General features: G+C 46.6%; 1 protein-coding gene across 1 annotated transcript in view; it reads right to left on the bottom strand.

The window, feature by feature from the left end:
- Positions 1 to 14820, bottom strand: part of ITGA10 (integrin subunit alpha 10) — a 55270-nt gene continuing 40450 nt past the window's right edge. The window contains exons 16-30 of the mRNA XM_079956532.1: positions 14502 to 14668; positions 13164 to 13306; positions 12834 to 12944; positions 12254 to 12339; positions 11865 to 12006; positions 11050 to 11142; positions 10615 to 10691; positions 9672 to 9761; positions 7356 to 7440; positions 6496 to 6609; positions 5559 to 5660; positions 3920 to 4033; positions 3057 to 3155; positions 2515 to 2628; positions 1 to 1491 (exon numbers count right to left, since the gene is read on the bottom strand). Of these exons, the coding sequence (XP_079812658.1) occupies positions 1438 to 1491; positions 2515 to 2628; positions 3057 to 3155; positions 3920 to 4033; positions 5559 to 5660; positions 6496 to 6609; positions 7356 to 7440; positions 9672 to 9761; positions 10615 to 10691; positions 11050 to 11142; positions 11865 to 12006; positions 12254 to 12339; positions 12834 to 12944; positions 13164 to 13306; positions 14502 to 14668 (1591 nt within the window). The 3' untranslated portion in view covers positions 1 to 1437. The remainder of the gene's footprint in view (positions 1492 to 2514; positions 2629 to 3056; positions 3156 to 3919; positions 4034 to 5558; positions 5661 to 6495; positions 6610 to 7355; positions 7441 to 9671; positions 9762 to 10614; positions 10692 to 11049; positions 11143 to 11864; positions 12007 to 12253; positions 12340 to 12833; positions 12945 to 13163; positions 13307 to 14501; positions 14669 to 14820) is intronic.

Below are 14820 nucleotides of genomic sequence, written 5' to 3'. Positions count from 1 at the left end.
ACTGGCCCAAGGTCACCCAGCAACTGCATGTGGAGGAGCGGAGACGCGAACCCGGTTCCCCAGATTACGAGACGACCTCTCTTAACCACTACACCACACTGGCTCTCAAACTATGGAACTCTCTCCCACAGGAGGCTGTGATGGCCACCAACTTGGATGACTTTAAAAGAGGATTGGATCAGCTCACGGAGGAGGAGGAGACTGTCGGTGACTGCTAGCCATGATGGCTCTGCTCTGCCACCAGAGTTGGGAGGCAGCAATGCTTCTGAATACCAGTTGCTGGAAACCTTAGGAGGGGAGGACTCTTGTGCTTGGGTCCTCCTGCTCATGGGTTTCCCTTTGGGGCATCTGGTTGACCACCAAGAGGCTGGGCTAGATAGGCTATTGGCCTGATCCAGCAGGGCTCTTATGTTCTTATCTCATTCTCCCATTTGTGGCCAGAAGGCAGCTCCATGCACTTGGTGGGCAGTTTGTAAGCCTCTGGTTGCACACAGGGAAGGAGAGCATTGGGGGCCTTTTTCAGGCCAAGGGCCAAATCCCCTTCTGGAAGCCACCTGCCAGTGGTGGGTGGGGCCAGTCACAAAAGTGGGTGGAGCAATATATGCAAATTTTACCTTTTTTTGCAAGGGGCTGGGTTCCATAGCCACTGGCACATGCCCCTCTCTATCCTCCATCCGGACAAGGCAAGCAACGGGCACAAACCATTCCCCTGATTTCCTGATGGTGCTCACAGCTGCCAAACCAAAGGGCCCTACCCTTTTGCAATTCCAAGTGAATGAGGCTGCTCTGCACCAGCCACCAACACGCCCAAAAGGTAACAGGAATACAGGACTATGTAAAATTCTTTTTTGCTTCTATGCAACAAAGTTCTGTTCGAGGGAGACGAGAGACGCTCCACCTTGTCAAGACAAGCTGCTGCATCCCAAAGGACTGATGGAAACCGTTGAATTGTAGAGTTAGAAAGGAGACCTCCTGCAATGCATGAAGAAGGTATCTGGAATAGAGATGCTCCACATGATTTGAGCACTTAAGTCACTTTTCACAGGGGAAGGAGCCATCTTTGAAACCCATATCTCTGTTGTCTTGTCAGCTTGAAGGGTTGGGCCTAAGCTGGCCTGCACACACTACTTTTTCTCCACTCCCTGAACACGGGAAGCAAAATTGGATGTTTACCCACCCCAGTCTGAAGACCAAAGTGTGTGTATTGGTGTGTTTAATTGTGGCTCCAACACGGGGGGAAGGTTGTTGCATTTTCTTAGCTTCCCAAAAGCAAAAGGATGCTATGAGATTGCAGATTGTCTTCAGAACTGCTGGATCTTCCATCACTTTTTACAAGGAGTCAAAGGAGGGCAGCAGCAACCACCCACTGGATTTTCTTCCCTTGCTCATTTTTCCTGTGTGAAGTCCTTGCTTGAGTCCTTGCTCAAATTCCACGTTTTATTGTTCTTCTTTCTCTTCTTCCCCAGGTTTTTTGTGTGCAAAAAATCCAAGCTGGAGGGGGTGGTAAAGGAAAAGGGAGCAGAAGAAGAATATATAGATTAGCATGAGAAAAAGATGTTTTGTTTTTCAGCTAGAGGGAACCTAGTCTTCTGATGTCTTGGGTTCAGGGCTCTCTAAACAACCTACTATATATTGAGCATTCATCCTGATTTGTCTGCAGGGAGGTTAGATGGCTCTGAGTCAAAGCAAGCAGCACCTCACATTTTCCTGTGCATTCCCATCATTTTCCATATTGCAAAAGGGCCAAACTGTTCTGGGGCTTGCTGTGGAAGAGCTCTGAATCAGCTATAATTTTGCAGCCTGAATTTTCTGGTATGAGATTGAATCCCATCTGAAAACAAGCCTGAAAATTTCCCCGAGATGAATCTTTGTGCTGCTCTGTCTCCATAGAGAAAAATCAGGTGGTAGAGAATGCCTAGGACTGTACCACTTTCAACCACAGGTGGATAACTGTATGTAGCTGCATATACTCAATCTCAGTTTTCATGAACCTTTGGGAATAAACAGAAAGCTAGAATTTAAATCTCTCCCTGGCCCACTAGGTTCTCTTTATGTAGGGTTCCCTTCGCCACCTACTAGCTGCAATGGCTATCCTCTGCCTCCACAGTTGGAGGCAGCAAGGCTTCTGAATACCAGTTGCTGGAAACTACAGCAGGGAAGAGTATTGCACATGGTTGACCACTGTGAGAACAGGATGCTGGACTAGAAGGGCCCTCTTTGGCCAGATCCAACAGGCTCTTCTTCTGATGTCCCTATGGTGACCTTCAAATGTTTCAGACCACAATTCCTGGGAGTTGTAGTCCAAAACATCTGGAAGGCACCAGGCTGTGGAAAGGGCACTTCCCCCCTGCCTGTGTCGACAGTCCCAGGAATTTTGTACCATGTGATTTTTCTTTTGGTGCTGTGTCTCAGCAATTAAGAATCCATAAGCTAGAAGGCCAAACTAGTCATGTGACCTGTTTAAGCTTGTCTCCCTGTGCAGGTGCAACCGGAGGCCGTTAGCATGACTCTTACCCTCCACAAACAGATGATAATCAGAGCCAGCAGCAGGAGCCCCCCAATGATGCTGCCAATCAGGATCCAGAGCGAAAGAGGGACCAGATTGGTCTGGATGATCTCCAAGATGGTCTGCAACGAGAAAGGGGAGAAATCTGCTGAATCCCAGCAAAAGCCCACTGGTAGTGTTGGGAGGCGTGATGAGGATTCAGAGCTGGTTAGCTCAGACTGAAAGGGCATCACAAAGACAGCAAGAGAACAGTTGACATGAACAGGGTTTTCTCACTGATTTCTCTTAAGCCTAAGCCCAATGCACTCAACTCTTTTTTTAAAAAACCACACACCAAGCTTTCATCCCTTATTGCTATTGTGAATACATATAGACAGGTCCCGCTTAACCATACACATTGCATTCCCTGGAAATCATTCACTTGCATAACAAAGTCAACAATTTCCATTCATTCTTAAGGGTTTTTTTTTTTTTTTGGCTGTGATGCAGAAGCTGCTACAGCTCAGACCACCACAACCCCAGCCTTAGAAAGGCCAGCAGCCCCTCCTACCTCCCGTTGATGGGCAGCTTCTGGCAGCAGAAGGAGGCTCTCCTCTTCTTGGCTGGTCAGCGTGAACCTGCTCACAACCTTCACGGTCTTGAATTTAGCCTTCATCCACGAGATGGAAAGAAAGAGACAAGAAGGGTGTTTAGTAGAAGAAGAAGAAAAGCCTCCCAAGGCAGGTTTCCAGCTGGCAAGTGCATTTATTTTTGTTTATTTCATTATTGCATTTATCCTCCAAGGGAGTGTGGTGCATATGGCTCTCCCTTACCCCACAACAATCCTGTAAGACTGAGAGGCTGTGATGCCCCTGGATTCTCAGCACAACACTGCTTTACTGAATAGAGGCAAGTTTGCCTTTTTAGGGGTTGCATTCCACAACCACCATCATCACCTCAACCTGCTACCAGATGCTCTCTAACCCTGTTGCGTTCTTGAACAAAGCAAAGAAGGAATTCCATCCTGGTGACTTTCAAACTCACCAGGTGCTTCCAGGGGAATTTACTGCTCTATCTGAACAACTTGGACACGCAGGTTTTATGCAAGGTCCACACAGTCATAGTCACGACAGCCTGCACATGCACACACCTATCTACCTATGCACACAAACACATTCAGTCCAGATCAGTGGCGTAGCGTGGGGGGTGTAGGGGGGCCCGGCCACACGGGGCGCAACATCTGGGGGTTAGGGTTAGGGGGTGCAAATCCACGGGTTAGGGGGCGCAAATTACTTGCCTTGCCCCGGGTGCTGACAACCCACGCTACGCCACTGGTCCAGATTTTCCCATGCTACCAGTGAAGGGCATATAAGACCCTCTTAAGCAGGAATTCAAGGGTGCATGCATGAGAGAGGGCACAAAGTCTGAGCTCACCCTCCTGAAAAACTCGTTGTGAACCGCTCTCAGCAGGTGGATGGAGACTTCCGCGTTCCTCTCGATGTGCGGCAGCTCACACTTCACCACTTGGCATCTGGCGTTGGTGCAATTCTGGCAGGAAAGAGAGACCTCAGCCCTTTCTTTGCCAAGACCCAATCAAAGCATGGGCAGAATTCTAGGCATTTTCTGTACCTTTCCCCAGCCTTCCCCACCCCCACCCCTACTTCACAACCTAGGCTGCTTCCAGATGTGGGTGCATTATTTATTTAATTATATGTTGCATATTTAAGCCCCACCTTTTTCCCTCCAAGGAGATCAACGTTCTCCAGCCCTCCTCATCTAATCCCCACAACAACCCTGTGAGTTACGATAGGCTGAGAGGCAGTGACTGTGTTCCAAGTTACCCAGGGAGCCTCATGGCTGAGTGGGGAACCCTGGTCTCCCAGTTACTAGTCCAACACCGTAACCACTGCACAACCCTGGCTAGCACCCCATCAGCAATCCTTGCTGTCCTCCTTTAAGCCTGCAACTGGAAGATCAATTCTTCTCTCGGGCTTCAAAAATCCAAATAACATTATGAAGTGGAGGGGGTGGGTAGCCCCCCCTTTTACCAGGCCCAAATGGGGTGGTTATGGGGTGGTTTTCATTGGTAACATGGTGTGCATGTGGTAGGTTTAGGGGTTTTAATCTGTTTTAGTTTATTGCTGATTTTACTTTACAGTGGTACCTCGGGTTAAGAACTCAATTCATTCTGGAGGTCTGTTCTTAACCTGAAACTGTTCTTAACCTGAAGTACCACTTTAGCTAATGGGACCTCCCACTGCTGCCACGCCACCATCACACAATTTCTCTTCTCATCCTGAAGCAAATAGGACCTCTTGACCTGAGGTACTATTTCTGGGTTAGCGGAGTCCGTAACCTGAAGCGTCTGTAACCTGAGGTACCACTGTATATTTTGAATGTTTTAAAATATATGCTGTTAACTGTTTTTACTAATAATTGTATTGCTTTATTTTCTTTTTAAATCGCTATGAAGGTTTTTTAAAAAACAATCAAGCGGTAAATGGTTCTCATGAAATCTAAACAAACAAACAAATAAGTAAAAATTAGTGTACACACTGTGCAATCGTGAATGCAACATAAAATGGGGGGGGGAGAGATATCTCCACTTGGCACTCTCCCTATTTACCTTTCTGGATGGTACCATTTTAAATTGTGTTAAAACAATTTTAACTGACATTTTAGTTTGCACTAAAATGCTTGCAATGGAAAAGCAACAGTTGGGTTATGATAGAGACAGCCAGTCTTGAAGCTGCCTGAATCACAGTGAGGAAGCCAGACGAGGGAAAGTTGGAAAAAGGCAAATACATCTCCTTCTCTTGAGTTACTTTAAACCACACAGTGCACTCTTTGTGTTGCAATCTGGCCAGCACTTGTTTTTAGTTTTTATGTCTATGTTAACTTTACCCAAAAAAGCTGAGCCATTTTGTTTGCTATTCTCTCCAGACAAGATATCTATTATTTACTCATACTGTACATAGTTCCTGCATGAATAAGACTTTAAACTCCAGAAACTGTAAGTGATTACTTCAATCAAATTCACCCAAGCTGCAAGGTCTGCTAACAGGGCACTCACCAGTTTCTCTACGTGCACAAGTTCTTCTGGATGAACAGGGATCATCACACCACCAGCTGCATTATGAGAGGCCTCTGTCAGATTTTGCATGGTGCAGGTCACCTGGAAAATGGAAAGGGACATCAATATGTGTGAGGGGTCCTTCTAAGCTTTTCCTTGAGCACCTGCAGCAGACACCCACGTCTCTGAACAGGAGCGAATTTCCTTCCCTCCCCTTATTCATGTTTGGCCCCTTCCCATTTTGCGCTCTCTGTCTCATCTCTTTTGGCATTAAGATGTCCTAAACAATACCCAGCAGCAGTGCTATTTTTCTAGAAAAAGAGGTGCCGGAACTCACCATGAAAACTGTCTTTGTTCTCTTATAATGGCAATAGCACCCACCTAAGAGGTGCTGGAACTGGCAAATTCTGGCTGAAAAAAGGCCCTGCTCAGCAGCCAGCTAAAATTAAGAAGAACCTGCTGAACCCAAAGTGCTAGAGGAAGTGGTCAGACAGAGCTGTTTGCAAATTAAACTTTACTAAAGCTGGGCTTTTAGAACATTTAGATCTAAGGACTTGTATAAGAGGACCTTGTGAGCCATGAGCATAGGGAAAGTCTGGTTGCTGGATCAGGCCAAAGAGGGCCTATCTAGTGCAGCATCCTGCTCTCACAGTGGCCAACTAGATGCCCCAATGGCAACCACAAGAACATCCTTTGCCAGCAAGATAGTAGGTGTTCACTCTAAACCAGATTGCAGATTTTGAAACTGAGCAAATCAGCAACAGCAGCCTTCTGGGCAAAATCTGTCCCGATGCCATATGTGGTGCATTGCCATGGCTGTGCAAGAGAACTTGCCATGAGCAGCAAAGTATCATTTGGAATTTCCCCCTAAGACCCCAAATGACAGCAAGAACAGAGGCCCCAAAGCACTTATACTGGTGAAGGCCTAGTGACTCACGTTATCTGCAATGATGCGTGTGACAGAGAGGAATTCACTGTTCTGATAGGCTGTGGCAGGCAGGTCCATGAAAAGGGAGAGATTCTTCACTGCATAACAGCCGAGGTTTTGCACCTACAAGGATGAGAAGAGTGTTCAACAGATGAAGCAAAAAACTGCACAAAGCTTTAAAAAAAATCATGTAGGGTCACCATTTTTGGAAACTGGAACCTGAAACTGTGGATTTCTCTAAGCTGAACTTTGAAAATCTAATTGGGCAGGAGCTATATACTCAGTCTCTGAACCCACAGGAGTGAACAGTGCCTTTGCCAGTTGCTTTTCTTCTTTTTCTATTAGGCATTGCAGTGGTGAGAAGAAAGATGGTCACAGTAATAAGTCAACAGGTGTGTCTGTGGAACCAGATGCCCAAAAGAAAAAGAGGGGAGCCTGTGGCTTTCTAACTGTTATCAGGCTCTGATCATCCCTGACCATTGGCCATGCTGGCCAGGGGGCTGATGGGAATGGGAGCTCAAAAGCTTCAGGGGGGCCAGCCCTGATCTTAAAGCATTGGTACTCCAATTTTCCTGGGTCTGCTGGAGAAGCATTTAATCATCTGAGTCCTGCAGTCTGGATTAAGCTTCGAGACTTAGACCCCTGATAAGCTAGACTTCTACACAGAGATATGCTTGTATATTTTACTTAGAGGAGCCCCTACCTGCGATCTGAGGTGGTCCAGCCCAGGCACAGGTTCGCCGCTGCCTTACTAATGCCGCTAATGATAAAGCGTGATATTCTGCAGAGGAGCCCTGCCAGAGAGAAAATTGGCCACCCTTCCCTGTGTTACTGCTGACATACAAACCCTGTCCCAACTCCTTATTTACCTTGACAGTAGTCCTGAACTCAGGGCTCATACCGCTTGGAAATGTCCCAACAGGATGCACCTCGTAGCGGTTCAGGGTAGACTCGCTGAGGGAGAGAAGAACCATAGAAAATAAGCCGGGTCAGTTCTAGATTGTGTAGGCCGCAGTTTCCAATTTCTCCACGGCAACCCTTGCAAATAACCCAGATTGTTTGCTTACTGCACACTCTACAGAGATGACCCAGAGAGAGTCTCTCTACAGAGGTGATGAGAGAGCCAGTGTGGTGTAGTGGTTAAAAGCGGTAGGCTCGTAATCTGTTGAACCGGGTTCGCGTCTCCGCTCTTCCACATGAAGCTGCTGTGTGACCTTGGGCCAGTCACACTTCTCTGAAGTCTCTCAGCCCCACTCACCTCACAGAGTGTTTGTTGTGGGGGAGGAAGGGAAAGGAGAATGTTAGCCGCTTTGAGACTCCTTCGGGTAGTGATAAATTGGGATATCAAATCCAAACCCAAGGCCTTTTGTTGCCTGAAGAAGAAAATCCATATACCTTCCACCTAGTCCCATCTCCTACGGTGATGTAGCAGTTAAGAGTGTCAGACCAGGGAGTGGGAGACCAGGGTTCGAATCCCCACTCAGCCATGAACCTCGCTGGGTGATGTTGGGCCAGTTACTCTCAGTCTAACCTACCTCACAGAGTTGTTGTGAGGATTAAATGAGGAGGGGGAGAACCATGTGAGCCACCTTGCTCTCCATGAAGAAAAAAGTGGGATATAAATGGTATACATAAATACGGTATTTATAAATTGACATCCTTTAATAGCACCTGTTTCTCCCCCTGGAAGTTAGGCCATGTAGATCAATTGTAACTTCATCTCTTTCCAAACTCCATATCCATTCCAATATCCCTTGATGGTTCAGGCAGCTATCCCTGGAAGGATATCCCAAAAGGAAGAGATCTTCCCAATCTATATATTATGAAAATGGGAGGCCTAGAGATGTCCACTCGTAATGACAATAAGTGCTGTGGGATGTTTAGAGCTAATGAAACTCAAAAGGTTGTCAAGTTCAGCCCACCCATCTAAGGTAAGTAATGTAGGATAAATTAGTGTCGGATAACCAGTCTCATATAAGCAAAATGCTTAAGTCTAATTAATGCATGAAGGGGTTTATGTCGTAGGGTAAGCCGTCCTGCCAGGCTTAGCTAAGTCACTCCACCTCGAGAGGAAGGAAGTCAAGTCTACTATTTCCCTCAGTCTACCATGCGAACTCCTATGTGTAAAGAGGAGCTGGTGGCTCCCAGCTCAGAACTCATGGCTTTCTGCAAGCCACCCTTGTGTTCCTATACAAATAATTTAGGAACTTTCACCACTTTGAAACTAACCTACCAAAGTTTTGCTGCCTGTGTTTTCTCAACACTGTATGGGAAAACACATGAATCTGACCTTTGAAGAATTTGTAAGTAAACCATTGTTAACTTACCAAACATGTGGTCTTTTTCTATGCTAAGGGCAGAGGGGAGTTTTGGAACTTAAAGGGTAAAGGGACCCCTGACCATTAGGTCCAGTCGTGGCCGACTCTGGGGTTGCGGCACTCATCTCGCTTTATTGGCCGAGGGAGCCAGCGTACAGCTTCCGGGTCATGTGGCCAGCATGACTAAGCCACTTCTGGCAAACCAGAGCAGCGCATGGAAATGCCGTTTACCTTCCTGCCGGAGTGGTACCTATTTATCTACTTGCACTTTGACGCACTTTCGAACTGCTAGGTTGGCAGGAGCAGGGACCAAGCAACTGGAGCTCACCCCGTCACGGGGATGTGAACTGCCGACCTTCTGATCGACAACTCCTAGGCTCTGTGGTTTAACCCACAGCGCCACCTGCGAGGGCATATTAGACCTTTAAATAAACAGCCTATATATTTCCACACTTTACTTTGCTGCATATCTTGTGATTTTACATCTCTGCAGGGGTTCTCTCACAAAAGAGTACTTGCCCCAAACTTGGATTTTGCCATCCAGGGAATTCTCCTTTACGCGCCTATTTTTTTCCTTGCCAGCCAACAGTTAGAAGGGTAATCTAAGTATTAAGACAGGCCAGAGTAGTCCTTTTGGGGAGTTGCGTCAAACTGAAAGCATCCCTGCATGAGGAACCAGAGCCTCGAATGTCAACAGAGATAAAAGGTAGCCATTGGACTGAATTAGCCAAGTGATGATGGTGTTCACATTTGGTTTACTCTCCACCCTGGGGGAGCTGAATCATCCTGCCAGGGACACCTTGCAAGGAGGGGGCTCCGTCCTCTTATTCAACCTGCATGCAGCAAACTCTACACCGAGGTCCTCACCTGGTCAGCAAAAGGTCGGGCTCATAACGGATATAGGCAAGGGGCTGTGCCATGTTGTCGGTCAGGGTCTCATTCAATTCATGGCTGTCACTGCAGGAAAGATAATAGAATCATAGAATTGTTGGGCTAGAGGGGACCCAAAGCATCATCAAGTCCAAACCCTGTGCTGCAGGAATCTCAGATAAAGAAGGCAATCCAAATTCTATTTAAAAACATCCAGTGAAGGAGAGTCCACCACCTCCTGAGGTAGTCTATTCCACTGTCGAGCAGCTGTCCTGTCAGAAAGTTATTCTTACTGTTTAGTCAGAATTTCTTCCTTGTAATTTGAACTCATTAGGCCTCTGCAGCAGCAGAAAACAAGCTTACCCCATCTCCCGTGTGACAGCCTTTCAGATATTTGAGCATGGCTGTCCTATCAGCTCTTAGCCTTCTCTTCTGCAAGCTAAGCATCCTCAACTTCTTCAATCATTCCTCATTAGGCTCAGTTTTGAGGCCCTTGATTTTGAGGGCCACCCTCCTCTACACAACTTCTAGTTGGTCAAATGCAAAGCCAAATAACTTTACAGTCATACCTTGGTTCTCGAACACCTTTGTACTCGGGTGTTTTGGCTCCTGAACGCCACAAACCCAGAAGTGAGTGTTTCGGTTTGCAAATGTTTTTTTTTGGGGGGGGGAGGCTGAACATCCGACATAGCTTCCAACTGAGTGCAGGAAGCTCCTGCAGCCAATCGGAAGCCACGCCTTGGTAGTCGAAAGGTTCCAGGAGTTGTACGGACTCCCAGAACGGATTAAGTTTGACAACCAAGGTACGACTGTATTGTCATTGGCCATGACAAATCTGAATCAAAAATAAATACAAAGCTGAAGAGGTGGTTAGATAGATAGATAGATAGATAGATAGATAGATAGATGGCCTTCATTCTGACTTTTCCCTGGTTCTCACCTGCTGGCTGTGAGCTTCACCTGTGCTTTGTTCAGAAGGGTGGAACAGCTGAATTCAAACTCCAGGACAAAGGCTACCTGTGAAAGAGAGAAAAGAGAGAAACATTTCCGCACCTGCTTTTTCTACACCATTCATAAACTCTGTACCACAGCTGTGTACATGCCATACATTGGCTTCCCTCGATGAACTCTAGGAATTGTAGTTTGTTAAGAGTGCTGGGAATTGTAGCTCCATGGGAGGTAAACTACAGATCCTAAGATGCTTTGGGGGCAGTCATGTGCTTTAAGTGTATAGCGAGTACACAGCCCACATCTTCCTTTAGCTGTCTTTTATTTTATTTTTCCTACATGAAAAAATGGAATACTGTTCACCTAGGAAATGCTCCAAGGAACCCCGCTCTAAGGGGATCCTGAAGAGCTGCTCCTTCTTTCTCACCTTTGCTAAGGACCTGAAGACAGGGTAGCCCACACGGCAAGCTCGGGTTTGGGAAGACGGGGAGGTGCATTCCACCCTCACCGAGTTCTCCCCCTGTGGAAGGAAAGAGAGAGCAAAGCTGCAAAAGGAGAGAACCATCATCAAGCACATGGAATGGGATCCAGCCTCCTCAGCTTGAGTTTCCACCTTTTCCTTTCCTGGCAAGAGCTTTCAGAAAGGTTCACGGGAGGCAGAGATGCAACGCGTAATGTTGCTACACCTCTGTGCTAGAGAAAACTGTGCCCATTCAATTTCTGCTTATCACACAGGTGTTCAAAGAGCCTTGGGCTGCGGAGGCCAGGTTGTATACCTTCTGGGCTACAGAAAACCTGCAGGATTTGGTAAACAGTCGCATATTCTCTCCTTTTGTTTTTTTTTAAAAGAAAACACACACATAGACCGTGTGATTGTGACAAAGCACTGTTGGCTGCAAAGACAAAGCTAGAATCCTTGGTGCAATCTCAGAAGTGAGGGGAGTTGTTGAATTTCTGGAGCTCAAGTCCCTCCCCCAGCCCCCCAATAAGAAGAAATGAAGAAGCAGAATAAAGGATGTGAAAATATGCACATCTGCATGATTCACACAGGAGTTTTCAGGTTGGCACCATGACATTTAAGCCTCAGAGATGTGACAGCCTCTCTTTCCAGAATGCTATGGCAACTATCAGTCCTCCTGGAGCCAGCATCGTCCCTGGCCAGAGGGTGGCCCTCAGTATCCTAGCGATCATTTCGTTCTGACCACAGCGGAACGTCCGTCGGGAACAGGGCCTCTGCTTTACCTTGAGCATGAGACTGGAAAAGTGGAGGTTTCTGGAAAACCAAAGCCACAGGCTGGCATTGTAGGCGTTCTCCTGCTTGTTCTCCAGCAGGACGTCCACCAAGACTTTCCGCTTCCCTTTGCGGATCACGTGCGGCTTCTGCCTGGAACGAGAAGAGGAGATGGCAAACGCCTGCCTTGCAAAAGGCGAGGAGGGCAGGAGTCTTGATTTCTGCCCAGCCTCCCAATCAAATGATTCTCAAGCTGATTATCATCAGCAACAGATCTCCTGCCACCTGTTACGGAGGAACTGGATTGACAGGGTCCTGGGCCAGGAGGACCAGCAAGTGACTGATGTACTAAGGCGATGAACTACTTGCTTGGCCTGGGACCTTTCACTCTAATTCCTACCTGGATCCTGTGATGTCCATCTGAGCTCGCAACACCAGATCTGTTATACACTCATCGTCTTCACCACAATCCTTAAAGAAGGGGATCTAAAGAGAAAGCAAGAGGCAGGATGATTCTGTGTGATGCAAACCCCTCTCCACAATATTATTAATTTATTAATTTATTTTTATTTTATATTGTATTATGAATTAATCACAAGTCAAAAACTGATAAACTTATATGAATAGGTTACACAACTATATAGTTCTCAAGCAAGGTACACAAAGGGGGAAGGCTGCTCTGTTTCTAAAAGCAGCCGTATATGCATTAGATAAACTAGTCCTTTTAAAAATTCATTTCAGTAACTATACAATAAAATTAGACAAATACCACGTAGGTCATAATAAGGTCTAACTGTAACAATACAAAAATAATAATATCAGTAGTAGCAAGAATTAAGTATCTCCAAAATGAAATCTTGACCCCCAGGTTAGCAAAGCAGAAAGCAGGTCTTGTAGGACATGCAGCAAAGATGGTCTGGTTTGACGTGCGGAATGGCATGGGCAGTTGGTAATGGGGCATCTGTGCATGTGCTACTCACCAATTTCTTAACACTGGTGGGTGATTTATCGTCCAGCACAGGGCCTGGCTCAGCATCATTCAGTGCAAACTTCACCAGGACTGCAACCGGCCTCAGGTAATCGGAGGTGTCCTGCAAAGGATAAACAAATCCAGGGTTGTCTTTAGATAGCAGGCCTGATAAAGATTCACAGCATTGCTGAGATTAAAACAGGAGAACACCATGCACCTTGGTGGTTTTTGGAATATTTTAGCATGATTCCTGCATTGCAGGGAGTTGGACTAGATGACCCATGGGGTCTCGCTCTGCATCAGTCGGAGTCAGAACTGACCCACCCGCACTTGTACTCACAATCACATGGAAACGGACTGCCGAGCAGGTTGTCCTGCCCACGGTGGCCCGGGTCCTCTTCTGCAGCAGCTTTTGGGAGTTGCCATCGAAGACAGCCCTTGCCCCAAACTTCCTGTCATCCAGGGAGACGTTGTACTTTATACCTAGGGCCAAGCAGTGTGTGGAGTCAAGCAAAGCCAGCCTTTGCTAACCGTGGACTACATTTCCCATCCTCCTTGGGCACTGGCCATAGGGGCTGGGGCTGGTGGGAGCTGCAGTCAGAAACTTATGGAGGGTCCTAGGCTGGTGATGCCTGGTTTCAGTCATGTGATCAGCCAACAGCCAATCGCAAGGCTCCTCAAGAGCTGGCCCAGAGGTGTTGCAAGGTAGTTTAAGATTAGGGCAGGCATAGGCAAACTCAGCCCTTCAGATGTTTTGGGACTATAACTCCCATCATCCCTGACCACTGGTCCTGTAGGGATGATGGGAGTTGTAGTCTCAAAACATATGGATTGCCGAGTTTGCCTATGCCTGGATTAGGGGCACAGGCCTACAGGCACAAAAACGAGTTTAGATTTAAAGTATCACAGAAGGCAAGCTGCCTGATTTCTCATCCATATGCCCCTGGATAAATTCTTCTACAAACCTGCCCCCTGCCCCAGATTGCCCCCAATCAGCTTCCCGTTAATTAATTTACCCCCAGTTAATTTTCCAACTGATCCTGTTTGCAAATCAATTTCCCTTCCATTGCCCCCATTCCTTATCCTGTAAATAACCTCTAGTTAAAAGTTACCTTATATTTAGTTATTCCGTCCCCAAATTAAGATCCTGCCTTGCAACCCAGATAACACTCCAATTCAAGTTTTCTCCAAATGCATTAACAGCCCAGAAACAGTCCAGAGGACACCGTGGAGAAGATCCTGCTGAGGCATCTAATCATAAGCCTGCATTTTTATTGAGGCTTGATCAGGGCCTGTATTTTAAAATGAGCTTAAAGATTTTCAAATGTTTCATGCCAGGCAGAAGAGCAGCTGCCTAAGAACCTTGGCAAAATGTTTTTCCTCCTAGACAAGGGGGCCCCCTGATTTATAGCAGAAAACAATTCTCAAAGTCGTAAAAAGGGAATTATAGGCTGACAGCCAAGGTTACACTGACCCTACATATTACAGAAGATAAAAAAAGAGATAAACATAATTAAGAGTGGGTAAATAGTAAAATAAAACCATGTGCCTCCCATTAAACTTGAGCCATATTTTCCTAATATGCGTTGAATATTTCATTCCAGCTAAGCGTTAACCACAAGCAGGGTGCTACACTGCCAACCCCTAACAACTCGCCTGCCGAGAGGGCGCTACTCACTGAAGTGGCTGTCCCTCGGGCCCAGAGACCGGGAAGACACCCTGAAACAGATGTTTGCCGTCACACAAAGAGACTCCTTTCCGTTCCTCTGGCAGTTCTTCTGAATCACATTGATGGACGGAGGGTTAGCAGTGACCGAAGTGTTGACCTGAACAATCCTCTTTGACCTGCCCCCCTCAGCAAGAAGGAAAATGATATTGTTAAATAAATAAAAAATCCCAAAGTTGGGCCTAAGGTCTGTGCTATACGTCTGAAGCAATATCGTATCACTTTAAACAGTCATGGCTCCCTGCAAAGAATCCTGAGAGTTATTAGGAGA

The sequence above is a fragment of the Podarcis cretensis genome (assembly GCF_951804945.1).
Source record: "Podarcis cretensis genome assembly, chromosome: 16".
NCBI classification, from domain to species: Eukaryota; Metazoa; Chordata; class Lepidosauria; order Squamata; family Lacertidae; genus Podarcis; species Podarcis cretensis.
Note: the sequence above shows the minus strand (reverse complement) of the source record. Positions and strands in the feature narration are given on the sequence as shown.